Source organism: Macaca mulatta, chromosome 19, assembly GCF_049350105.2.
Source record: "Macaca mulatta isolate MMU2019108-1 chromosome 19, T2T-MMU8v2.0, whole genome shotgun sequence".
Lineage (NCBI taxonomy): Eukaryota > Metazoa > Chordata > Mammalia > Primates > Cercopithecidae > Macaca > Macaca mulatta.
This window is the reverse complement of record NC_133424.1, coordinates 63,397,123-63,421,500: the sequence shown is the minus strand read 5'-3', so window position 1 is coordinate 63,421,500 and position 24,378 is coordinate 63,397,123. Positions and strand designations below refer to the sequence as shown.

General features: G+C 50.9%; 2 protein-coding genes across 9 annotated transcripts; both read left to right on the top strand.

Moving 5' to 3' along the window:
* Nucleotides 1–10,599: 10,599 nt before the first annotated feature.
* On the top strand, nt 10,600–16,508 carry KLK12 (kallikrein related peptidase 12). 3 transcript variants are annotated; one of them, XM_077981096.1, is made up of 6 exons: nt 10,600–10,811; nt 10,978–11,033; nt 11,457–11,616; nt 13,466–13,722; nt 14,687–14,820; nt 16,148–16,508. In XM_077981096.1, the coding sequence occupies exons 2-6, from the start codon at nt 10,997–10,999 to the stop codon at nt 16,301–16,303; spliced, it is 744 nt and encodes a 247-aa protein (XP_077837222.1). In that variant the 5' UTR covers nt 10,600–10,811; nt 10,978–10,996; the 3' UTR covers nt 16,304–16,508. The 3 variants fall into 3 exon arrangements, with proteins under 3 accessions (XP_077837222.1, XP_077837221.1, XP_014980171.3); XM_077981095.1 differs by having other exon boundaries at nt 10,604–10,822; nt 13,463–13,722; XM_015124685.3 differs by having other exon boundaries at nt 10,606–10,811; nt 13,463–13,722.
* A 1,298-nt stretch (nt 16,509–17,806) lies between these two features.
* Nucleotides 17,807–23,539, top strand: KLK11 (kallikrein related peptidase 11). 6 transcript variants are annotated; one of them, XM_077981090.1, is made up of 6 exons: nt 17,807–17,854; nt 20,108–20,182; nt 20,980–21,136; nt 21,462–21,727; nt 22,545–22,681; nt 23,076–23,539. In XM_077981090.1, exons 2-6 carry the CDS (start codon nt 20,143–20,145, stop codon nt 23,226–23,228), a joined length of 753 nt encoding a protein of 250 aa, XP_077837216.1. In that variant the 5' UTR covers nt 17,807–17,854; nt 20,108–20,142; the 3' UTR covers nt 23,229–23,539. The 6 variants fall into 6 exon arrangements, with proteins under 6 accessions (XP_077837216.1, XP_077837213.1, XP_077837211.1 ...); XM_077981087.1 differs by having other exon boundaries at nt 20,980–21,140; nt 21,391–21,727; XM_077981085.1 differs by lacking the exon at nt 17,807–17,854 and adding an exon at nt 17,920–18,341 and having other exon boundaries at nt 20,980–21,140; nt 21,391–21,727.
* Nucleotides 23,540–24,378: the final 839 nt, after the last annotated feature.

The window sequence follows — 24,378 nt, the reverse complement described above, 5'->3', positions numbered from 1 at the left end:
ATTTGGCAGGATTGTGAAGACAATTCAATGAGATAATGGGCCAGGTACCGTTGCTCACACCTGTAATCACAGCACTTTGGGAGGCTGAGGTGAGTGGATCGCTTGAGCCCAGGTGTTTGAGACCAGCCTGGGCAACATAGCAAGACCCTGTCTCTACAAAAAATAAAAAAAATTTTCCGGGTGTGATGGCGAGTGCTTTTAGTCCCAGCGACTCGGGAGGCTGAGGCAGGAGTATCGCTCGAGCCTGGGAAGTTGAGGCTGCAGTAAGCTGTGTTCACGCCATTGCACTCCAGTCTGGGAGACAGAGCAAGACCTTGTCTCAATAAATAAATAAATAAATAAATAAATAAATAAATAAATAAATAAATATTCTAAGCCCCTCACCAACTGAAAGGACCCCCTCTTGGCCAACGGGACCCCAGGAAAAAATTTAAGACTTAATTCCCAGCCATGATGGAAAGGGAGGTCAGACAAGCCTCATTGTACCCTCTGCCTTTTGGGGTTTAGGCACAACTGACCAGCATTAATGTTAAAATTGAGATTATGGCTGAGGAAATAAACTCTTTGTGACCTCAAGATACCAAGTTATACACAGGACCTGAGGCCATGCACCGTGCAGGTCGCTCTGACCTGGTGGTTTAGTTAACAGATTTCCTTATGTTAACTAAAAACACTCCCTTCTGCTGCCTCCGAATTTTTAGACACAGCTTTACTCCCTTAATCAACTGCAAATTGAAGAATGTCTGAGGCTGGGCGCAGCGGCTCACACCTGTAATTCCAGCACTTTGGGAGGCTGAGGCGGGTGGATCACAAGGTCAGGAATTCGAGACCATCCTGGCCAACATGGTAAAACCCTGTCTCTACTAAAAATACAAAAATTAGCTGGGCATGGTGGTGGGGGCCTGGAGTCTCAGCTACTCGGAGGCTGAGGCAGGAGAATCACTTGAACCCAGGAGGCAGAGGTTGCAGTGAGCCGAGATCACGCCACTGCACTCCAGCTTGGGCAACAGAGTGAGACTCCATCTAAAAAAAGAAAGAAAAAAAAGAATCTCTGAACCCACCTATAACCTGTAAGTCCATGTTTCAAGATCTCCTGCCTTTTCAGGACAAACCAATGTATGCCTTCCATGTATTGATCTATGACTTTGCCAGTAACTCCTGCCTCTAAAATGCATACAACCAAACTGTCATCCAGCTCCTCAGTGTGCACTTGCTCAGGACCTCTTGAGACTGTGTTCCTCAGGCCATGACCACTCCTATTGGTTCAGAATAAACCTCTCTAAAATATTTTACAGTCTGGCTTTTCCACGAGCAAGCCCAAGTTTCCATTCTAAGAAGTTAAGTGATAAAAAGAGAGAAGCAGACGGGTTGTAGGAGCAATGAGGAGGCAAGAAACCCAGGTTAGGCTTTCTGGAGGAGGGGACTTTGGAGTTGAACCTTGAAGGCTGATGCTGTGGCCATCTGCAAAAATGGGATGAATCTCCCCATCCGAAATTTGGTTCAGATGTCAAGACCGATGATGCCACACACTCACCGAAGGGCCCTGTTCTGCCTCTGTGGGGCGGCTGCACAGTCGGTGCTGTGAGCAGGGATCTGGGTGATGACCACCACCAGCACCACCACGAGCACCAGCACCAGCACCAGGGCCAACACCAGCACCAGCACCAGGGCCTTTCTCCTCTTGCCTTGCTGCTCACTGCACTGCTGCCAGCTGGGGGGCATGCTCTTTGAGCTGGATGCTACATTTGCTGAGACCTACTGAACCCTCTGCTATAATTTAACTGGCCTGACTCAGAAGTTTCAAAAGCTGGTGTTTAGGAACTAGAGTAAAAAGCTGCAACCCTGTTTCCAGAGGCCCTGCATGCTGCATCTGGGCCCAGACCTCTCTCTGTGTCTTGAATTGAGTCATGCATCCTAATGACACCATCAGCTCTCAGAGGAAGGATCTCATTCTCTGACTGTTGCTTGCTCTCAAGCAGGCATTAGCTCCCTGTTCAGGGAGCACTCTGGGACCAGCAGGTTTTTTTGTTTGGGGGTAGTTTTTTGATACAGGATCTCCCTCTAAGCTGGAGTGCAATGGCTCAGTCACGTCTCACTGCAGCCTCAATCTCCTGGGCCCAAGTGATCCTCCTACCTCAGCTTCCTGAGTAGCTGGAACTACAGGTGCACACCACCATGACTGGCTGATTTTTCAAATTTTTTGTGGAGATGGGGTCTTACTATGCTGCCCAGAGTGGTCTCACACTCCTGGGCTCAAGCGATCCTCCCACCTTGGCCTCCTAAAGTGCCAGGATGATAGGTGTGAGAGCCACTGTGCCTGGCCAGCAACTTCTTATAAAGTTAAACGTATGCTTATCGTACAATCCAGCAATCCCACTCCAAGATGGCTTCCTAAGAGAAAGAAAAACATGTCCACATGATGATTTGTACATGAATGTTCATAGCAGCCTTATTTGTAATTGCCAGAAACTGGAAGCAATCCACATATACAACCAGTGAATGCATAAACAAGTTGTGGTGTTCCGTACTATGCTGAAATCTTTTTATCTTTTTTTTTTTTTTGAGGCTTACTGAATATATTTTGGGGTGGGAGTGGGTCCTCTCTACCCTGTTTATATTTATACTTGATTTTTTTTTCTCCTCCAGAGAACCTCAAATCAGTGTTATCACGGTTAGGGGCCTTCCCCATGGCAATGGTGGCTTTATTGGGTTTAAAGGCTCCAGGGGTTAAGTCAAGCTTAGATTAACTGCTTGGCAGCCTGGACAACATCATGAGACCGCCATCTCTACGAAAAGTTTATGTTCATTCCTTTCTTTTCTTTTCTTTTCTTTTGAGATGGACTTTCACTCTTATTGCCCAGGCTGGAGTGCCAAGGCGCGAACTCGGCTCACCGCAACCTCCACCTCCTGGATTCAAGCGGTTCTCCTGCCTCAGCCTCCCAAGTAGCTGGGACTACAGGCATGCACCATCACGCCTGGCTAATTTTGTATTTGTAGTAGAGACGGGGTTTCTCCATGTTGGCCAGGCTGGTCTCGAACTCCCGACCTTAGGTGATCCGCCCACCTCGGCCTCCCAAAGTGCCAGGATTATAGGTGTGAGCCACTGCGCCCAGTCCTAAGTTCATTCCTTTCTATTGCTGAGGAGTATTCCATAGTATGGAATACCACAACTTGTTTATCCATTCACCAGTTGTATATTTGGGTTGCTTTCAGTTTCCAGCAATTACAAATAAGGCTGCTATGAATATTCATGAACAAATCATCGTGTGGACATATGTTTTCCTTTCTCTTGGGAAGACACCTTGAAGCAGAATTTCTGAATTGTAAGATAAGCATATGGTTAACTTTTTTTTTCTTTTTTTTGAGACGGAGTTTCGCTCCTGTTGCCCAGGCTGGAGTGAAGTGGTACGATCTCGGCTCCCTGCAACCTCTGCCTCCCAGGTTCAAGTAATTCTCCTGCCTCAGCTTCCTGAGTAGCTGGGATTACAGGCTCATGCCGCTATGCCCAGATAAATTTTTGTATTTTTAGTAGAGACAGCGTTTTACCATGTTGCCCAGGCTGGACTTGAACTCCTGACCTCAGGTGATCCACCTGCCTTGGCCTCCCAAAGTGCTGGGATGACAGGCATGAGCCACTGTGCCTGGCCAGCATACGTTTAACTTTGTAAGAACTTGATGGTCAGGCGCAGTGTCTCACACCTATCATCCTAGCACTTTAGGAGGCCAAAGTGGGAGGACTGGTGAAGCCCAGGAGTTTGAGACCAGTCTGGGTAACATAGTGAGACCCTCATCTCTACTAAAAATTTGAAAAATTAGCCGGACATGATGGTGTGCACCTGTAGTGCAGGAGGAATAAGTTTAAGAGATTTACTGTATTAATACAACATGGTAACTCTAGTTAATAACAATGTACCATAGACAGCAGTCCCTCCTTATTTGAGGTTTCCCTTTCTGCAGTGCAGGTACCTGTGGTCAACCGCAGTCCCACAATAGGTGGGTATAATACAGTACAATAAGATATTTTGAGAGAGGGAGACCACATACGTATAATTTTATTACAGTGCATGGTTGTAATTGTTTTATTGTATTATTATTCATTATTGTGGTTCATCTCTTACTACGCCTAATTTATAAATTAAATTTTATGATAGGTATTCTCCATGATCTTGGAACATATTTTCCCTGGATAAGCAGGGACTACAGGACTCAAAAATTGCTAAGAGAGTAGATTTTAAGTGTTCTCACCACATTGCACACAAAATAAGAATGTGAGGGATGCATATGTTAATTAGCTCAACTTAGTCATTCCACAATGTATATGTATTTCAGAACATCATGTACCAGCCCAGTGAGGTGGCTCACATATGTAATCCTAGCACTCTAGGAGGCCAAGGTGGGAGGATCAAGGATCGCTTGAACTCAAGAGCTCAAGACCAGCCTGGACAACATAGTGAGACCTCCTCTCTACTAAAAATAAAAATAGAAATAATTAGCTGGGCATAGTAGTGTGCATCTGTGGTCCTGACTACTCGAGAGGCTGAGGCAAGAGGGTTGCTTGAGCTCAGATCAAGGCTGCAGTGAGCTATAATTGCACTACTGCACTCCAGCCTGAGCGACAAAGCAAGACCCTGTGTCAAAAACAAAACAAAACATCACATACCCATTAAAGCCCCCACACCCAGGATGACTTTCCATAGAATCAGCCACTGGCACATTCTAGCCTGTGACCCAGGCTAGAGTGCAGTGGTGTGATAATGGTTCACTGCAGCCTCGACCTCCTGGGCTCAAGCGATCCTCCCACCTCAGCCTCCCAAATAGCTGGGACCGCAGGTGTGCCATTCCGCCAGGCTAACTTTTTTTACTTTTTGTAGAGATGGGATCTCACTATGTTGCCCACGCTGGTCTTTTCTTTTTTTTTTTTTTTTTTTGAGACAGAGTGCAGTGGCACGATCTTGGCTCACTGCAAGCTCCGCCTTCTGGATTCACACCATTCTCCTGCCTCAGCCTCCCAAGTAGATGGGACTATAGGCACCCGCCACCATGCCCAGCTAATTTTTTTTTTTTTTTTTTTTTTGGTATTTTTAGTAGAGACAAGATTTCACCATGTTAGCCAGGATGGTCTCTATCTCCTGACCTCATGATCTGCCCGCCTCGGCCTCCCAGCGGTGTGAGCCACCGCACCCAGCCTACGCTGGTCTTAATATCCTGGGCTCAAGCGATCCTCCAGCCTCAGCCTCCCAGTGTTGACAGTACAGGTGTGAGCCACCATGCTTGGCCAGCAAATTTTCCTTAAGCCCATTTATGTTGCTACTTTCAAATCAACCCGGTTCGAATGGTCCCCTCTTCACCCAAAAGCTCTAGAATCTGCTCAAATTGCAACACAACAGGCTCCCCCATCTGGGCTTCACCTCCCAACCTCCTATGGACTCCTTTACTGTAGAGGCTTTGGCAACCCCTCGCATGCTTCCCGGAGTCTCTGGATTACCCACAACCATCATAGATTTCCATGAGTTTCCTTTTTCTTTTCTTTTTTTTTTTGAGACAGAGTCTCACTCTGTCTCCCAGGCTGGAGTGCAGTGGTGTGACCTTGGCTCATTGCAAACTCTGCCCCCGGGTTCAAGCAATTCTCCTGCCTCAGCCTCCCTAGTAGCTGGGACTACAGGTACACACCACCATGCCCAGCTAATTTTTGTATTTTTAGTAGAGTCAGGGTTTTGCCATATTGGCCAGGCTGGTCTCAAACTCCTGACCTCAGGTGATCCACCCACCTCGGCTTCCCAAAGTGCTGGGATTACAGGTGTGAACCACTGTGTAATCTGTGCCCAGCGTCCATGAGTTTCTGATGCAAGAGACTGCCCCTCTTGGACCTACACTATATGTCATTAGAAAGGCAATTGCTGGTCCCATATTGGGTTTTCCTGGAAACATAGGAGAGCCTGAGCCTGTGTCCCTGTGTACCCAGCTGCCCGTTATGCCTTGGGTCCTGGAAGCAGCACCCTACGTGATCAGCATGGCTGTGAAGCCTTCCTAACACAGGAGGCAGCCAGCCTGAGCCTCCCAGTATATCCTGCCTGCAGCAGAGGGCGGCCTCCCCATCCCCAGTTTCTTGCCAGATTCCGCAGTGCTGGAGGAGAGCACCTCTTTCTAGGCCCCCTTAGCTACCTAGGGAGCCCCGTGGAAGTAACTGAGTGAATAGCAAAGGGAGTTCATACACTTTATGGGTGACGGTGCCCCCATCACACAGGAGGGAGCTTTCTGGAGAGTAGCTGCCTCTCATCCCTTACTTAGGGTGTCCCTCACCAAGAATGGGTCAGCAAAATTAGCTGAGCTTCAGGCAGTCGTCTTAGCACCAGATGCGCAGGTCAACAATCGGCCACCTGTACACATTTCTAAAGATTCTTGAGCCATTGTCAATGATCTGGCCATGTGGTCCTGCCCAATGGCAGCACTAACAATTCCTCATTTATGGTAGCCCCCTTTGGGGTAAAGAGCTCTGGGAATCTTTTGCCTCACAGATACTCCAAATATTAATCAAGTTCACGCATGTCTCTGCACATACCAAACACATAATGCAAGGCCTCCTTTTTCCCTGTGGAGTTCCAAACATTATTGATAGTGACCAGGCACTCATTTTACCTCTTAGGAAGCTCAATGCTGAGCTCTTGAACAAGACATTCGATGGAATTTTCACCTCCTTCACTGGATCCAGGCTACAGGCCTCACAGAGCATCTTAATGGCTTGTTGCACATGTCCACAGGCCGGGCATGGTGGCTCAAGCCTGTAACCTCAACACTTTGGGAGGTCAAGGCAAGAGGATGACTTGAGACCAGGAGTTCAGGGTTGCAATAAGCTGTGATTGCATACTGCAGTCCAGCCTATGCAACATAGTGAGACGCCATCTCAGGAGTCAGTAAGGGGTGACCGCTAGATTGGAAAACAAGGAGGTCTCTGGGCATCCAAACAAGAATGAGTAAATGAATGAATACATGAGACAGACAGAGACACTGAGAGAGAGAGAGAGAGAGAGAGAGAGAGAGAGAGAGAGAGAGAGAGAAAGGTAGAAAGATGAAGACAGAACAAAGGACAAGGTGTCACTGTTATTCCTTCACACCACAGTGACTCACTCCTGTAATTTCAGCACTTTGGGAGGCTGAGGCAGGAGGATCTCTTGAGACCAGGAGTTTGAGACCAGCCTGGGAAACATGGTGAGACCTCGTCTCTACACATTAAAAAATTAGCCAGGCATGGTAGTGCATGCCTGTAGTCCCAGCTACTCAGGAGGCTGAGGTGGGAGGATCACTTGAGCCCGGGAGGTGGAGGCTGCAGTGAGCTGTGATTGCGCCACTGCACTCCAGCCTGAGCGACAGAGTGAGACCCTGTCTCTACAAAAAAAGATTCTATCATCTAAGTCAGCTTTGCAAATTCCTTCTTTATACAGAAACAAACTGATAAGAGCCATTTTGATGATGTCGATACTTGTCTACTTAATATTCCTATCCATCTTTGATTGCCTTGTTTAATGCTCCCAAGAGGAAGCAATGTGCATTTTGCCTCCTCCTGGCCCCATTTTCCAGATGAGTAAAAAACCGAGGTTAGGAAAAGAGAGGGGCCCGTATCTTCCAGAGAATCATGGGAGATAAGTTCGGGTTTCAACTTAGGTCTGTATGATTCCAAAGCTATTCTCTTTCTTTTAAACCCGTAGAAACACTGACCCAATGAGACAATATGTGTATGAATCAATGTGATTTAGCCACTCCATCATGTTAGAGATTTCAAAATTTTGTGATGTGCATCCAAAATATATACAGTTTTGATGTGTTAATTTAAAAATAAACATATGATTTAAATTTAAATATATGATTCATCTACTCGTGTCCATACTTACTAATCCAGTTAGTCATTTATTTGTTCATTGATATATTTGGATAATGATAAAGAATACAGGTTCTGGAGTGGTTCAGCCTCCAGTTCTGACACTTTGAGTGACTGACTTCATCTTTTGAGACTCAACTGAACCTGAAGGGTGAAATTTTTCAGGTAAAAATGACATATTTGTTTTTAAATCAACACTAAAATTGCATATACTTATGGTGCCCAACACAAAAATTTGAAATATAGAACATGATGGAATGGTTAAATGAAGCTCATTCATATATGCATTGTCTCATATGCTTACATTCAATCTTTCTTTTTTGAGACAGGGTCCCACTCTGTTACCCAGGCTGGAGTGCAGTGGTGCAATCATAACTCACTGCAGCCTCAAACTCCTGGGTTCAAGTGATCCTGCCACCGCAGCCTCCCACATAGCTGGGACTACAGGCACGTGTCACCATGCCTGGTTCATTTTTTCAGTTTTTGTTTGTAGAAATAGGGTCTCACTATGTTACCCAGGCTGACCTCTAACTCCCGGCCTCAAGCCATCCTCCCACCAAAACCTCCCAAAGTGCTAGCATTATAGCCATGAGCCACCATGCCTGGCCCCATACTTATATTTACTCGTAGTGAGAACACTTAAACCCTACTCTGTCAGTAATTTTCAAGTACACAATACGTTGTTACTAACTATATACATGGTAATTTTTAATTTGCATGAATGCTCCTTAAAATCGGGAACCCCGCCTTATTTTTTGTATTCAATTTGATTGGAGATAAATTCCACGTCGGTAAACCTGATTCTCTTAAAAATCCACACAAAAAAAGAGAGAGGTTGAATTAGGTCGTTGGTATTTTTGCTTTTGTTTGTTTGCTTATTTAGTTGAGGTTTATTGTAGAACTTGATACCAGAAAAAGGAAGAAGTGGCGTTTTGGTGCTGTGAGTGCGTGTGAAGTGTGTCCTTTCCAGAGAAAGGACAGTTATGGTGCTTTTTTATCCTCTCTGCCCAAAGAAGGAAAGCTCTTAACAGCCAGCAGGAGGCTTTGTGGGAACCAGGGTTATCAACGCCAATCGCACTGACCAATGATGTGTTACAGCAGTTAGGTTGTTTCTAAGAGCAAATCAAAAGCTACGGTTCTGTGATTCTGAAAATAAGACATGGACGGAGACTGGAAACCCGGAGAGAAAGTGAAGGACTAAAAGACAGTCGTAGGGTGGGGGCTTGCTCTGCTCTGTTTTGTCCTGGGGTTTTTTTGTTTGTTTGTGCACTCTGACTGCTTTTCTTTTTTCTTTTTCTTTTTTTTCTTTTTTTTTTTTTTTGAGATGGAGTCTCTCTCTGCCATCCAGGCTGGAGTGCAGTGGCGCAATCTTGGCTCACTGTAACCTCTGCCTCCCGGGTTCAAGGGATTCTCCTGCCTCAGCCTCCTGAGCAGCTGGGACCACAGGCGCGTGCCACCACACCCAGCTAGTTTTCGTATTTTTAGTAGAGACAGGGTTTCACCATATTGGCCAGGCTGGTCTTGAACTCCTGGCCTCAAGTGACCTGCCCGTCTCGGCCTCCCAAAGTGCGGGGATTACAAGCATGAGCCACTGCGCCTGGCCCTGACAGATTTTTCTCTTGGTTTGTTTCTTAATCCCCCTTCCTCTGAGTCTAATTCCCTTTTTGTTCTCATTTTCTCTCTCTGTCCCCTCTCTCTCTCTCCTTCTTTCTCTCCTCCATTCCTCCTAGATGAAGCAAAAACTCAGATAAACCAGCACAGAGGCCAGGCATGGTGGCTTACACCTGTAATCCCAGCACTTTGGGAGGCCAAGGCAGGGAGGTTGCTTGAGACCAGGAGTTCAAGAAGAGCCTGGCCCACATGGTGAAACCCCGTCTCTACTAAAAATACAAAAATTAGCTGGACATGGTGGCGTGTGCCTGTAATCCCAGGTACTCGGGAGGCTGAGGCACAAGAATAGCTTGAACCCAGGAAGCGGAGGTTGCAGTGAGTGGAGATCGCACCCCTGCACTCCAGCCTGGGTGACAGAGCAAGACTCCATCTCAAAACAAAAAAACAAAAAACAGCGCAAAGTTCCCTTGTCCTATGATTCATTTTCTCTCTCTCTCTCTTTCTACCATTTCTTCTTCCCTGTGTCTTTTATTTTCTCTGTGGATTTTATTTAAGCAATAGAAGTTCTTATGCAAAGAAAACTTTACGGAATTAGATTGATCAACTTCATAGGTATATATATGAACTCAGTTCAGAAACTCTCTTCTGCACCTGCCTGATCACCTATTCAGAAGTCTGTTCCTTCATCTCTTCTCTTTCTGGGACTCTTTCTAGCTCGGGCTTCCTGCCCCTCCCGTCCACTCTCCTGCTTTCACAGCCTCTCCTTCCCCCTGCCCCTCCCCTGCACTGCATTGGGATGGGCCCCAGGTGTCCAAGGTCTCCCCACCCTCCTTTGTCACTGGAGTCAGGATTAGAACCCAGCTCCATCGTCACCTTGAGTCATCAGTCCCGGGGCTGCTGGCTGACTTGCAGAGGAGAGAGGGAGTGGGGCCGGGTCTTCCCACTCTGGGTCCTTTCCTCCTTCCCCACTCCATTTAGCTGTAAAGCTCAATTAAGTGTGATTAGCTGAGAAGAGTTTCTGCAGAATTAGAGGACGCCCCACCCCTGTCTTCCTGGTCCCCTTCCCTCAACCCGGAAATTGGATGGGCCAAGACAAAGAGAGTTAAGAGCTTTGTCAGTGGTCTGTCTGGAGCGACAGATGGAAGGAAAGGGACCGGTTGAGCAACATGACAGGTGACTGAGGAGCCAGGTGCAGAGTGGTAGAGTTGGCTGGCGGAGTGGCCAGCAGATGAGATGACAGGCAGGTAGGTGGACGGACAGATAGCAGCGACGAGGACAGGTCGAACAGTGACAGCCACGTAGAGGATCTGGCAGACAAAGAGACAAGGTGAGAAGGAGGTAGGCGACTGCCAATGAGGGAGTGACACGCAGGAGGACAGATAGAGAGAGGACAAGCAGGTCATCCCCTTGGTGACCTTCAAAGAGAAGCAGAGAGGGCAGAGGTGGAGGGCACGGGGAAAGGGTGACCTCTGAGATTCCCCTTTTCCCCCCAGACTTTGGAGGTGACCCGCCATGGGGCCCAGCATGTTTTTGCTCCTGTGTGTTCTTGGTGAGTTCTCCTGGAGCAGGGAGAGGGCAGGACCGGGACTGGGTCCCTCCATCCCCCATGAGGAGGCCCCACCCCCTCCCCATCTCAGCTCTGGCTCCCCCAGCCTGGTGGTGAGGAGGAGAGGGGCTTTCTCTCTGCCTCCATTTAGTTGCAGCTCTCAGGGCACTGCTCACCTCGGTCTCCCCTATCCTGCAATCCCTCTTCCTTTCCGTCCCTCTCTGAATCTCTGCCTCTCCATTTCCCTCCTACGTGTAAGCATCTTTCTCCCTGGGTCTCTTTGGTGTTTCATGGTCTTTTTCTATCACTGGGTCTCTCTCTCTCTCTCTCTCTCTCCTGCCTGTTTCTCTCTCTCTCTGTGTGTATGTGTCTCCATCTCTGTATCTTTGATTCCTCTCTCTGACCCAGGCCCCTGTCTGTCCCTAGGGCTCAGCCAGGCAGCCACACCGAAGATTTTCAATGGCACCGAGTGTGGACGTAACTCACAGCCGTGGCAGGTGGGGTTGTTTGAGGGCAGCAGCCTGCGCTGCGGGGGTGTCCTTATTGACAGCAGGTGGGTCCTCACAGCGGCTCACTGCAGCGGCAGGTAAGCCCCAGGCTGAGTCCCTTCCTGGGGTGGGCGAAGGGAGGACTACGGGAAGGCAAGTGCTGGGGGTAGGATCACAAGGGAGGCTGGTGCCCACTGGGAAGAAGCTGGTCCTGCAACAAGAGAATCTGAGTTTAGACCAGGAGTGGAACTTCTTTAGCAGTGGGTCTGGGGTGGTGCTGGGCAGGGTGAGGTGTGGTGTGTGTGGAGGGCCGAGGAGCGTCCTGGAACCTGCCCTCCTGCCTCTCCCATTCCTGCATGTACCCTTTCTTTCCTATATGACATCTGCCACTCCCCCCAGCCATTCCCTGACCCAGTCTGGGCCCGGGGCCCAGGTCTGACCCAAACTCTTTTTTTTTTTTTTGAGACAGAGTCTCACTCTGTCACCCAGGCTGCTGTGCAATGGCACGGTCACAGCTCACTGTGTCTCTGCCTCCCGGGTTCAAGTGATTCTCCTGCCTCAGCCTCCTGAGTAGCTGGGATTACAGGCACCCGCCATCAGCTAATTTTTGTAATTTTTGTAGAGACAGAGTTTTGTCATGTTGACCAGGCTGGTCTTGAACTCCTGGCCTCAAACAATCTGCCCATCTTGGCCTCCGAAAGTGCTGGGATTACAGGTGTGAGCCACTGCGTCCGGCCAACATGACCCAAACTCTTTGTGCAACCTCAGAGACTATGCCTGGCACCTCTCTGGGCCTCAGTGGACTGATGCTCTGGAATCTTTCTTTCTCTCTCTCTCTCTCTCTCTTTTCCTTCCTTCCTTCTTTCTTCTTCTTTTCTTTTTTTTTTTTTGGAGACAGAGTCTTGCTCTTTCTGTCACCCAGGCTGGAGTGCAGTGATGCTGTCTTGGCTCACTACAGCCTCAACCTCCTGGGCTCAAGTGATCCTCACACCTCAGCCTCCCAAGGAGCTGAGACCACAGGAGCCACCACATCCGGCTAAGTTTTAAATTTTTTTGTAGAGACAGGGTTTCGCTATGTTACCCAGGCTGGTCTCAAACTCCTCAGCTCAAGCGATCTTCCTGTCTTGACCTCCCTAAATGCTGGGATTACAGGCGTGAGCCACTGCTCCTAGCCTGGAACTTTTTTGTGAAAGGGGAGCTCAGATGCAAAGAAACAGAGACTCAGGAGAGAGAGAGGGCCAGAAGCAGGATGCAGAGAGGCCACTCATCAACCCACTCGTTCATTCAGTCAGCAGCGTGGACGGCACATGCTCTGTGCCAGGCGGTGGGAATAAGGCGGTGAACAAGGCCCACTGATGTCCCTGTCTTCGTGGGCTTCACTGGCTGAGATCATCAGAAAGACAGGCCCGGCGCAGTGGCTCACACCTATAATCCCAGCACTTTGGGAGGCTGAGGTGGGCAGATCACTTGAGGTCAGGAGTTTGAGACCAGCCTGACCCACATGGTGAAACCTCATCTCTACTAAAAATCCAAAAATTAGCCGGGCGTGGTGGCGGGCACCTGTAATCCCAGCTACTCAGGAATCGGAGGCAGGGAAATTGTTTGAACCCAGGAGGCGGAGGTTGCAGTGAGCCAAGATGGTGCCACTGCACTCCAGCCTAGGTGACAGAGCGAGACTCCGTCTTGGAAAAAAAAAACGGAGAGAGAGACACAGATGCAGGGACATGGGAGGAGAAACAGTGAACACCCAAGATGGAAAGAGAGTGATGGAGGTCGGGAATAAGAGCCTGCAAGAGAGACTTGGAGAATGAGAGGCGCGGGTGAGAAGACAGACAGTGAGAGGCAGAGCAGCGGGGAGTGGCAGCAGGGCCTGGGAGTGTCCGTGGAGGGGTGCAAGGTGGGGGTCTGCCTGTCTGCCACCCGCTCAGCTGTCGCCACCGGCAGCAGGTACTGGGTGCGCCTGGGGGAACACAGCCTCAGCCATCTCGACTGGACCGAGCAGATCCGGCACAGCGGCTTCTCTGTGACCCACCCTGGCTACCTGGGAGCCTCGACGAACCATGAGCACGACCTCCGGCTTCTGCGGCTGCGCCTGCCCGTCCGCATAACCAGCAGCGTTCGACCCCTGCCCCTGCCCGATGACTGTGCAACTGCTGGCACCGAGTGCCACGTCTCAGGCTGGGGCATCACAAACCACCCATGGAGTAAGGGGCCCGGGGCCAGGGGTCAGGGATCAGGATGGGTACAAGTCTGGGATGCAGGGGGAGAGGTCACATCATGACACCTTAGAGGAAGGATGGGTAAAGGATCAGGGTGTGGGATGGGACATCAGGATCATGGTTTGGGGTCAGAGATTATGGTGGATTGGGGTCTTGGGAGTCAAAGGGGTTAAGGGACTGGGTATGAAGTCAGGGATCAGAGGTCAGAGACATGCTCAGAGGTCAGAGTGTGTCAGGGGTCATCACACTGGAGCAAAAGGCATATTTTTTATATATATATGTAAATAGGATATGGGCCTTGTGGGTCATGGGTCTTGGGTTAGAGGTCACTGTAGAATTAAGGTCATGGGATCCAGAGGTTGTACAATCTGGTTAGAATCTGAAGATGGACATTGGGATTCTATCCGAAATCACATATCTGAGATTGGAGGTCATAGCGTTTGGGGTGTGAGGTCTGAGGTTTGAGGTCGTGGAGGCTGGGGCCAAATAAACTAGGATCAGGGGTCACTGGCGTTGGAAGCAGTGAGGTTTGGAAGATGGGGAGCTGAGGTTGCAGGTTAAGGTAAAGACAGGGTCATGGGGTCACGAGACAAGATATGAGATCAAGCTGGGATCATAAGGTAATAAGATAGAAGGTCAAAGATCACAGTAGTAGGCACTGAAGAGGGTCAGGTCTGGATTCGTTGTCTCTGAGGCTGGAGAGACAAGAAAGGTCTTGAGTTATGCCACTCAAAGTCAAATGTCAAAGACCAAAGAGACTGTCAATCATCTGGGGTCATGATTCATATGAAATTAAGTCATAAATATGTAACTTGGAGGTTTCAGGATTGTAGTACAGGTTGGTGAGGGGCTGGGATATTGACTCAGATGGGCCACATCGAGGAAGAGGGATGTCACCTCAAAGTGGGGAGATTTAGGGGACCCTGCAGCACGCATGTTCCCTCTCCAGACCCATTCCCGGATCTGCTCCAGTGCCTCAACCTCTCCATCGTCTCCCACGCCACCTGCCGTGAGGTGTATCCCGGGAGAATCACAAGCAACATGGTGTGTGCAGGCGGCGTCCCGGGGCAGGATGCCTGCCAGGTGAGCGTGCGTGGTCACCAGGACAGAAAGGGAAGGGGAGGGGCTGGAAGCAGGAGAGGAACTGATAGAGGATGAATCAGGGAAAGGGGATGCTGGAGAGAGATGGGGTCAAAAAGGAAGGGAGAGGCTGGGCGCGGTGGCTCACACCAGTAATCCCAGCACTTTGGGAGGCCAAGGCGGGCAGATTACTTGAGGTCAGGAGTTCAAGACAAGCCTGGCCAACATGGTGAAACCCTGAATCTACTAAAAATACCAAAATTAGCTGGGAGTGGTGGTGAAAGCCTGTGGTCCCAGCTACTCGGAAGGCTGAGGCAGGAAAATCGCTTGATCCCGGGAGGCGGAGGTTGCAGTGAACTGAGATCGCGCCACTGCACTCCAGCCTGGGCGACAGAGCCAGACTCTGTCTCTAAACAAAATAATAATAATAATGATGATAATAATAATAATAATAGTAATAATGATAATAATGGAGGAGAGGCCCAGGATAAGGGAGGGAGAGAGACAGGGAGTAAGAGGAAGGACCAGGGAATGGAGGAGGGGGAGGGACAGGGAGAGAAGAGGGAGGAAGGGAACAGAGAAGGAAAGATGGGGTAGGGGGCAGAGGGAGAGGCAGCAAAACAGACAGAGAGAACTGGGAGCCCAGACAGGGAATCAGCTGTTTCTGGGGCTCTAAGTCTTTCCCACACCATCCTCCAGTTGGTGCTGTCCCAGACCGAGAGAGATTTGAGGATGGTGGCCTCTCCCCTCATTGGTCAGGGCCCCAGCCATTGTCCTTGAGAGAACTCTGTGCTCCTGATGGAGTCCTGCCCACCTTCCCTGGGATTGGTCATTGGTGATGGCACTCTCTCCCCTCATTGGTCAGAACCCCAGCCATTGTCCTTGAGAGAACCTCTACCCTTTATGGAGTCCAGCCCTCCTCCCCTGGGATTGGTCATTGGTAATAATGTTCTCTCTCCTCATTGGTCAGGGCCCCAGCCATTGTCCTTGAGAGAATGTTCTACTCTTTATGTTGCCTTGACAGCCTCCCCTGGGATTGGTCATTGATGACTGTGCTCTCTCTCCTCGTTGTTCAGGGCCCCAGCCATTGTCCTTGAGAGAATCTCTGTCCTTTATGGAGTTCCACCCTTCTTCCCTGGGATTGGCCGCTAGAGACAGTGGCTCTTCTCTTTTGGTTAGCCATTGCCATTGTCCTCTGGGAAAGTGATTATACTCTTTCCTCTTTTGACCAGACTTGGAGCCCTCCCCAAGGCCCAGGACTGGGTTGGAGGGTTGGAGAGGAAAACAGAAATGTCTCCCTTGTTCAGACAGTACTTCTCTTCCTTTCCAGGGTGATTCTGGGGGTCCCCTGGTGTGTGGGGGAGTCCTTCAAGGTCTGGTGTCCTGGGGGTCTGTGGGGCCTTGTGGACAAGATGGCATCCCTGGAGTCTACACCTATGTTTGCAAGTATGTGGACTGGATCCGGATGATCATGAGGAACAACTAACCTGTTTCCTCCACCTCCACCCCTTAGCTTGGGTACACTCTGACCCTCAGAGCACCAATACCTCCTCCATCGCTTTTCCCGGCTCCATTCTTGTTGGCCTGGGAACTTTTTGGAACTTTTAACTCCTGCCAGCCCTTCTAAGACCCATGAGCAGGATGGAGAGAAGTGTGCAATGGTCTGGAATAAATACAAATGAAGGAGGGGCCATGTCTGTCCATTTGAAGTCCCCATGCTGGTTGAGACTGGAAGAAGGACTCAACAGTTTCCCTAGCTCATACAAGTAGAAACAGAGCTCAAATAAGGCCGGGCACAGTGGCTCACACCTGTAATCCCAGCACTTTGGGAGGCTGAGGCGGGTGGGTGACTTGAGGTCAGGAGTTCAAGACCAGCCTGGCCAACATGGTGAAACCCCGTCTCTTCAAAACTACCAAAAAAAAAAAAAAAGAAAAAAATTTAGCTGGGCATGGTGGCACACACTTGTAATCTCAGCACTTTGGGAGGCTAAGGCGGGTGGACCACCTGAGGTCAGGAGTTCAAGACCAGCCTGGTCAACATGATGAAACCCCATCTCTACTAAAAATACAAAAAGTAGCCAGGCATGGTGGTGCATGCCTATAATCCCAGCTACTTGGGAGGCTGAGACAGGAGAATTGCATGAACCCATGAGGTAGAGGCTGCAGTGAGCTGAGATCAAACCATTGCACTCCAGCCTGGGTGACAGAATGAGACTTCATCTCAAAAAGAAAGAAAGAAAGAAAGAAAAACAAACAAACAAACAAAACCCAAAAAACAAAGCTCAAATAGGATGAGGGTCTTCCCTGAGTAGTTACTCAGAAATGGAATAGAAAAAGTTACCTATAATAATACAGGCTGGGTACAGTGGCCCACGCCTGTAATCCCAGCACTTTGGGAGGCCGAGATGGGAGGATGGCTTGAGCTGAGGAGTTCGAGATCAGCCTGGCAACATGGTGAAACCTCGTCACTACAAAAATACAAAAAATTAGCTGGGTGTGGTGGCACGAACCTGTAGTCCTGGCTACTTGGGTAGCTGAGGTGGGCAGATCACCCGAGCCGGAGAGGTGGAAGCTGCAATGAGCTGAGATCACACCACTACACTCCAGGCTGGGCAATAAAGTGAGAGACCTTGTCTCAAAAGCAAAAATCCAACAATATGAATAAGAGCCATGTTTCTTCATCCAGCACAATAGAAACAGTGCCCAGAGCTTATAAGCTTTTCAAGAGTCCACAAAAGACCCGAGAAGGAAAAAGAAAATTGTTAGCTCCAAAATACGAGACAAAAGCTGCAAAGTCAACATTTATGACCATTTAATCCAATGTCCATAAAGCATAACATTCTTTCCACTACTCAACTGCAGTTTACTTTCTTGTAATCAAGCATACATTGTTTCTTTAATGTGGGACATGGCTTTGTTCTCATATGTATGCAATGACGGAGGGTGGAGTGCAGCCTTGGAAAGCAGGAGGGCTCGGCCTATGTCTTAAAATTCTCCTGCCCACCCCTTGGATTCTGTCTCCACTGGGACTCGGGAGGTGAGGGGAGACCATCTCTCCAAGTGCACTAAAGGGGAATTGGAGGAGGGAGGGGGTGCGGGGTGATCATAACAGTGGAGGCACATTTGCTGAGCCCCCCTGCAGTCTGCTCTTTCCAAATGGACCCTCCTGGAGGCCTGATCCCAACCTTCCCTGCAAGCAGGTCTGTCACCCCCATCTCTCAGATGAAGAAACTGAGCCTCGCAGGGGTGGAGTCCCTTGTCCCCACGTCATAAGGGTAGTCATAGTGGTAGGAAGAGGAAGCACCTAGGTTTGAGGCCAGGGCTGGCTGTTGTCAGAACCTAGGCCCTCCCCTGCCTTGCTCCACATCTGGTTAGGGGAGAGAGGGGAGGAAAGCCAAGGGAAGGCACCTAGCTGAAAACAAACAAGCTGGGCGAAGCAGGAATCCGCGCTCGGGTTCTGCAGATGCAGAGGTTGAGGCGGCTGCAGGACTGGAAGTCATCGGGCAGAGGTCTCGCAGCAGCCAGTAAGTGAACAGCTGGAGTCGGGCTGCCTGGGAGGCAGGGAGAAGCGGGCAGGGGAAGGGTCAGCAGAGAAGCAAGGCCCCAGAGGAGCCCTGGGGTGGAGCGCAGCCGAGGGCTCTGTTCCCTTTCCTGGACTCAGCTTCCACAGGCCCTGACCTGCCTCCCCCACCCTCCGGTCCTGCCCCACCTATGTGACACCCCAGCACCCCCCTCCTTGCAAAGGAGAAGGGAGCGGCCTAGGGGAGGCCAGGGGCCCACCTGGGCTGGGGCTGTGGAAAGGGAATGACTGGGACAGGAGGAAAAAGAGAGACGGAGGTTAGACGGAAGGAGAGGGATTTCGAGACACATTGCCAGAGATGCAGTCAGAGACTGACTGAGGTAGAAAAAGAGACTGAGACACAAAGATAGAAGGAATTAGAGAAAGGGCCACACAGAGCCAGATGGAGAGAGAAGACTGGAGATGGAGACGGGGATGAGGACAGACAAAGGCAGACAGACCCGTAGGGACAGAAAGAGAAAAATCACACAAAGTCAGAATTATTGAGTGACAGAGAATGACACAGAGAGCAAGACACAGATTCAGAGAGTCGGGAGGGAAAGGAAGGCTGCAGACAGACAGACAGACAGACAGACAGAGGGAGACTGAGACGCAAGAAGAGGTCTCTTGGAGAGGCAGGCAGCCAGTGCCTCGGAGGTCTACGGGGAGGGCCCCCCACACCCCGCCCTGGGGCATTAAGGCAGGGCTTGGAGGCCAGTCATCCTGGGCCCGCCCGGGGCCGTCCCCCTGCCTGCCCGCCTGCCTGGTGCCTGGCACCTGGCGCTCCAACCCAGCCTACCTGCTGTAGCCGCCGCTGCTGCCTCCGCCGCCACTGGGCCCCCAGAGCCCCAGCCCCAGAGCCCGTGAGTCCAGGAGGAAAGGGAAGCCGTCCCTCCCCGTCCACGTCCAGGCGTCAGCCCTCCCCAAGGACACCTGTCCCGCTCGGGCACCCATTTCTCCCTCTGCTCTGTCCTTCTCTGCTTGGGTGGGGGTTCGTGGCCTCTCTCTGCACCTCTCACCTCCAATGGCTGTCCCCAGCCTCAGTTACCTCTGATCTCCATGGCTTCAGCTGGTGAGCCGGCCCTCTGCTCCCACCCCCGCTGGCCAGGGCAGCTGAGGGCACTGGCCCTCCCCTTGACCAGCCCCGCCCAACTCTGCTTGGCTGTCCTTCAAAAGGGCAGGGGTTTGGCAGGCAGGGGTTCAGCGAGCTGGGTGATGGGGGGCCCAGACATTTTCTGGGGCTGAGCCCCCACTCCCCCCCAGCAGACCTCAAAGGCTCCATATCGCTCTGCTGTGAAGACAATGAAAAAGGGGTGGCTACGGAACGGGGTCTGGTTCCCCTTGTCCTTCCACTCCAAGCTGCTGGGGCCTGGCCAGCTCTCAAGGCAAGAAGGAAAACATCCTCTGACATGTGCCGAGGAGGTCCCATGGCTGACTTGAACGGGGCCAGCCCATGACTTGCCGGTCAAAGCCCCTCCCAACAACTTCCACATGGTTCTTGGTATCTCGGAAGCTTCTAGCTGTGACCAGGCCCTCTCCAAGGCCACCCTCGACACCTAAGATATATTTTAAGTGTTTGGAGATCCGAGTGCTGTGAGAAACAGGGGATTTTCCCAACCTTGTTTCTCTCAAGTGGGGAGCAGGAGCAGGTGAGGGAGAGAGGAGAGGGCATGAGCCAGCCCCCGACTTCCCTGTAAAGTGATGCGGCCCCATGTCCCTCCTTGTTCCCAGAGGAACCTGGGGCCCGCCCCTCCCCCCTCCAGGCCATGAGGATTCTGCAGTTAATCATGCTTGCTCTGGCGACAGGTACGGCAGGGGATGGGGGCAGGGCAGGAGCCTCCCTCTGGCATCTCTGGGATCCCCTAACCCTCTGTGTCCAGACAGTGACAGGGCTGATTCCAAATTACAGAACAACCCATAAGGCATCCGACCTGGGAGCAGCCGTCATGAGGGCCTGGATGCCCTTCCAGATAATCCCTTTAAATGCCAAAGGAGGAGAGGTCAAGGGGGTCCTAAAGGGCCCCGGGAAGGGGCCAGGGAAGCTGGAGTTGGGGGAGCGGTCAGTCAAAGCGCACAGGACAGGGGCTACCAACCAACCAGTATGGAAGTATTTCCTTTTTTTTTCCCCAGAGACAAGGTCTCGCTCTATTGTCCAGGCTGGAGTGCCGTGGTGCCATCATGGCTCACTGCAGTCTTGACTTCCCCGGCTTAAGTGATCCTTAAGCCATCTCAGCCTCCCCGGTAGCAGGGACCACAGGAACCTGCCACCAAGCCAGGCTAATTGTTTGATTTTTTGTAGAGATGGAGGCGGGGGGGGGGGTCTCACTATGTTTGCCTAGGTTGGTCTTGAACTCCTGGGCTCAAGCAATCCTCCCACCTTAGCCTCCCAAAGTGCTGGGATTACAGGTGTTTGCACCCGACCCTATGGAAGTATTTTCATCCTTTAATGCCTGGTCCCAGCATCCAGCGCAACCCAGAGGGACACCAGACCAGGGCCCAGACCACCCACCCTCTTTCTCTCCTCCCCACCCCCATTTCTGGGAGCCCTCCTGGTCTACCACCTCTCCTTCCTGAGCCCCTCCTTTTGCTCTCACTCCCTCCAGGGCTCGTAGGGGGAGAGACCAGGATCATCAAGGGGTTCGAGTGCAAGCCTCACTCCCAGCCCTGGCAGGCAGCCCTGTTCGAGAAGACGCGGTTGCTCTGTGGGGCGACCCTCATTGCCCCCAGCTGGCTCCTGACAGCAGCCCACTGCCGCAAGCCGTGGGTGCGGGGGCTGGGGCGGGGCCGGGAGGGGGCTGGGAATGGGGAGATGGATGGAGCGAAGCTCGGGGATAGGGATGCGGGAAAGGGGATTAGAAATGGGGACGGGTAGTGTCAGCAAGGTTGACGGGCTTGCGTTGGGATTGAAGGTGGGGGGATGAATGGGGTTGGGATGGGGCTATGGCTGGGAAGGGGGCTTCGGTGGGAGACGTGGAAGAGGTTGGAAGCAGAGTGATGTTTCTTCACTCTCAAAGGTGTCACTCACCTCTCCCAACCATGTCTCCCCCGACCTTTCCTCCTCCAACTACCGTCTCTCCCACCTCAGCCGCTACATAGTTCACCTGGGGGAGCACAACCTCCAGAAGCAGGATGGCTGTGAGCAGACCCGGACAGCCACTGAGTCCTTCCCCCACCCCGGCTTCAACAACAGCCTCCCCAACAAAGACCACCGCAATGACATCATGCTGGTGAAGATGGCGTCGCCAGCCTTCATCACCTGGGCTGTGCGACCTCTCACCCTCTCCTCACGCTGCGTCACCGCTGGCACCAGCTGCCTCATTTCCGGCTGGGGCAGCACGTCCAGCCCCCAGTGTAGGAGCTCCAGAGGGGCACCCGGCAAGGGGTGGTGGGGAGGGTGTGGTCATGATTGTGGAAGGGTTCGGGGGATCAGAGATGCGGTTCGCAGTGACGAAGGTAGTATAAGTTGAGAGGATGAGTGGAAAACGTCAGGACAGGGGAGGGTGGGTACCGAAGTTGGGGCCTTGGAATCAGACAGACGGGATATGCAATCATACGTCCATAATCTCCTGGTTGCAGGACCTTAGACAAGCGGCTTCACCTCTCTGAATCTTGATTTTCTTCTCTATAAAATGAGAATAATTATACCCACCTGTCAGGACTGGATTAGAGATAATGTATATCAAGCAACTGGCATAAATCATTTATTGGATAGCAGGTTGGGCACAGTGGCTGACGCCTGTAATCCCAGCACTTTGGGAGGCCCAGGTGGGCAGATCACCTGAGGTCGGGACTTTGATACCAGCCTGGCCAACATGGTGAAATCCCGTCTCTACTAAAAATACAAAAATTAGCTGGGTGTGGTTGTGCGCGCCTGTAACCCCAGCTAATCAGGAGGCTGAGGCAGGAGAATCGCTTAAACCCGGGAGACGGAGGTTGCAGTGAGCCAAGATCACGCCACTGCACTCCAGCCTGGGAGACAGAGCAAGACTCTGTTTTAAAAAAAAAAAAAAATGCTGGATAGCACTGCTGTTGCTATTGTTACAAGAAGAGAGGTGAGTTGGCTGGGTCTAAGGACAGGGATTCACCCAGGGGCTGGGTCACAGCAAGCACTGCATTAGGGGCGGTGGCAGGGGGCTCATTCCCACAGCCCCTCCTGCTGTTTCCACAGTACGCCTGCCTCACAGCTTGCGATGCGCCAACATCACCATCATTGAGCACCAGAAGTGTGAGAACGCCTACCCCAGCAACATCACAGACACCATGGTGTGCGCCAGCGTTCAGGAAGGGGGCAAGGACTCCTGCCAGGTCAGCGGGCAGGGCCTGGGTCTCCAACCACACCCCCATCCCATCCCCAGCTTCAATGACATCCTTACCGACATCCACAATTTCATCCCCAACCTCAACCCGCCTCCCCCTGCAACTCCCAATCCATCTCTTCCCCTGTTCCCATTTCTGATCTCAGCACAAACTTCAGCTCCATCCCCGTTTCCAGCTCCAGCTTTCCCCAAACTCGTTTTTGAGCCTAACCCCATCCTTTATCCCACCCATAATCCCAGCCTTATCGCCAAACCTATCACCATTCCCGGTGCCTCTCCATCCTCAGTCTCGGCCCCACTCCTAAGCACCGTCCCCACCTCCTCCCTGGCGAACACCGTGCTCAACGCTTTCTCTCACCAATGTTCTCTCTCCCCGTGCCCAGGGTGACTCCGGGGGCCCTCTGGTCTGTAACCACTCTCTTCAAGGCATTATTTCCTGGGGCCAGGATCCGTGTGCGATCACCCGAAAGCCTGGTGTCTACACAAAAGTCTGCAAATACGTGGACTGGATCCAGGAGACGATGAAGAACAATTAGACTGGACCCACACACCACAGCCCAATACCCTCCATTTCCACTTGGTGATTGGTTCCTGTTCACTCTGTTAATAAGAAACCCTAAGCCAAGACCCTTTACGAACATTCTTTGGGCCTCCTGGACTACAGGAGATACTGTCACTTAATAATCAACCTGGGGTTTGAAATCAGTGAGACCTGGATTCAAATTCTGCCTTGAACTATTGTGACTCTGGGAATGATAACATCTGGTTTGTTCTCTGTTGTATCACCAACCCCAAAGACAGCTCCTGGCCATATATCAAGGTTTCAATAAACTTTTGCTAAATGAGTGAATCTACTGAGTGCTTACTATGTGCTAGACCCTGATCCACTGGCTTTTATTTTATTTTATGTTATTTTATTTTATTTTATTTTATTTTATTTTATCTTAAGACAGAGTCTCACTCTGTCACCCAGGTTGGAGTACGGTGGCGCTCTCTCTGCTCACTGCAACCTCCACCTCCTGGGTTCAAGCAATTCTCCTGCCTCAGCCTTCTGAGTAGCTGGGATTACAGGTGCCTACCACCACATCCGGCTAAGTTTTGTATTTTTAAGTAGAGATGGGGCTTCGCCATGTTGGCCAGGCTGGTCTTGAACTCCTGACCTCAGGTGATCTGCCCGCCTTGGCCTCCCAAACTCCTGGGATTACAGACGTGAGCCACCGTGCCCGCCCAGCTTTTATTAATTAAATTAAATTAATTAATCTATTTATGAGACAGTCTTGCTCTGTTGCCCAGGCTGGAGTACAGTAACAATCACAGCTCATGGCAATCTCAGTTTCCTGGGCTGAAGTGATTGTCCAGCCTCAGTCTCCAGAGTAGCTGGGACTACAGGCACATGCCATGAAGTCCAGCTAATTTTTTTATTTTTCGTAGACAGAGGTCTCAGTATGATACCCCGGCTAGTCTCAAACTCCCGGGCTCAAGGAATCTGTCCTCCTCAGCCTCTGAAAGTGCTGGGATTACAGGCATGAGTCGCTGTGCCTGGTCTCCAAGCACTTTTAAATGTATCAACTAACTTAATCCTCACAAAACCCTATGAGATCGGTACTGTTTTCATACCTATTTTATAGATGAAGAAAGCAAGGTGATATCTTTTCTTTTTTTTTTTTTTTTGAGATGGAGTCTCCC

What these genes read in the sequence shown, in the direction of transcription:
- KLK12 (XM_077981095.1), top strand. Translation starts at nt 10,997, where the DNA reads ATGGGGCCCAGCATGTTTTTGCTCCTGTGTGTTCTTG. An exon ending in GCGGCTCACTGCAGCGGCAG is followed by an intron (nt 11,617 to 13,462) that starts GTAAGCCCCAGG and finishes CGCCACCGGCAG; the next exon opens with CAGGTACTGGGTGCGCCTGG. An exon ending in CGGGGCAGGATGCCTGCCAG is followed by an intron (nt 14,821 to 16,147) that starts GTGAGCGTGCGT and finishes CTTCCTTTCCAG; the next exon opens with GGTGATTCTGGGGGTCCCCT.
- KLK11 (XM_077981085.1), top strand. Translation starts at nt 18,281, where the DNA reads ATGCAGAGGTTGAGGCGGCTGCAGGACTGGAAGTCATCGGGCAGAGGT. An exon ending in CCCACTGCCGCAAGCCGTGG is followed by an intron (nt 21,141 to 21,390) that starts GTGCGGGGGCTG and finishes TCACTCTCAAAG; the next exon opens with GTGTCACTCACCTCTCCCAA. An exon ending in GGGGCAAGGACTCCTGCCAG is followed by an intron (nt 22,682 to 23,075) that starts GTCAGCGGGCAG and finishes CCCCGTGCCCAG; the next exon opens with GGTGACTCCGGGGGCCCTCT.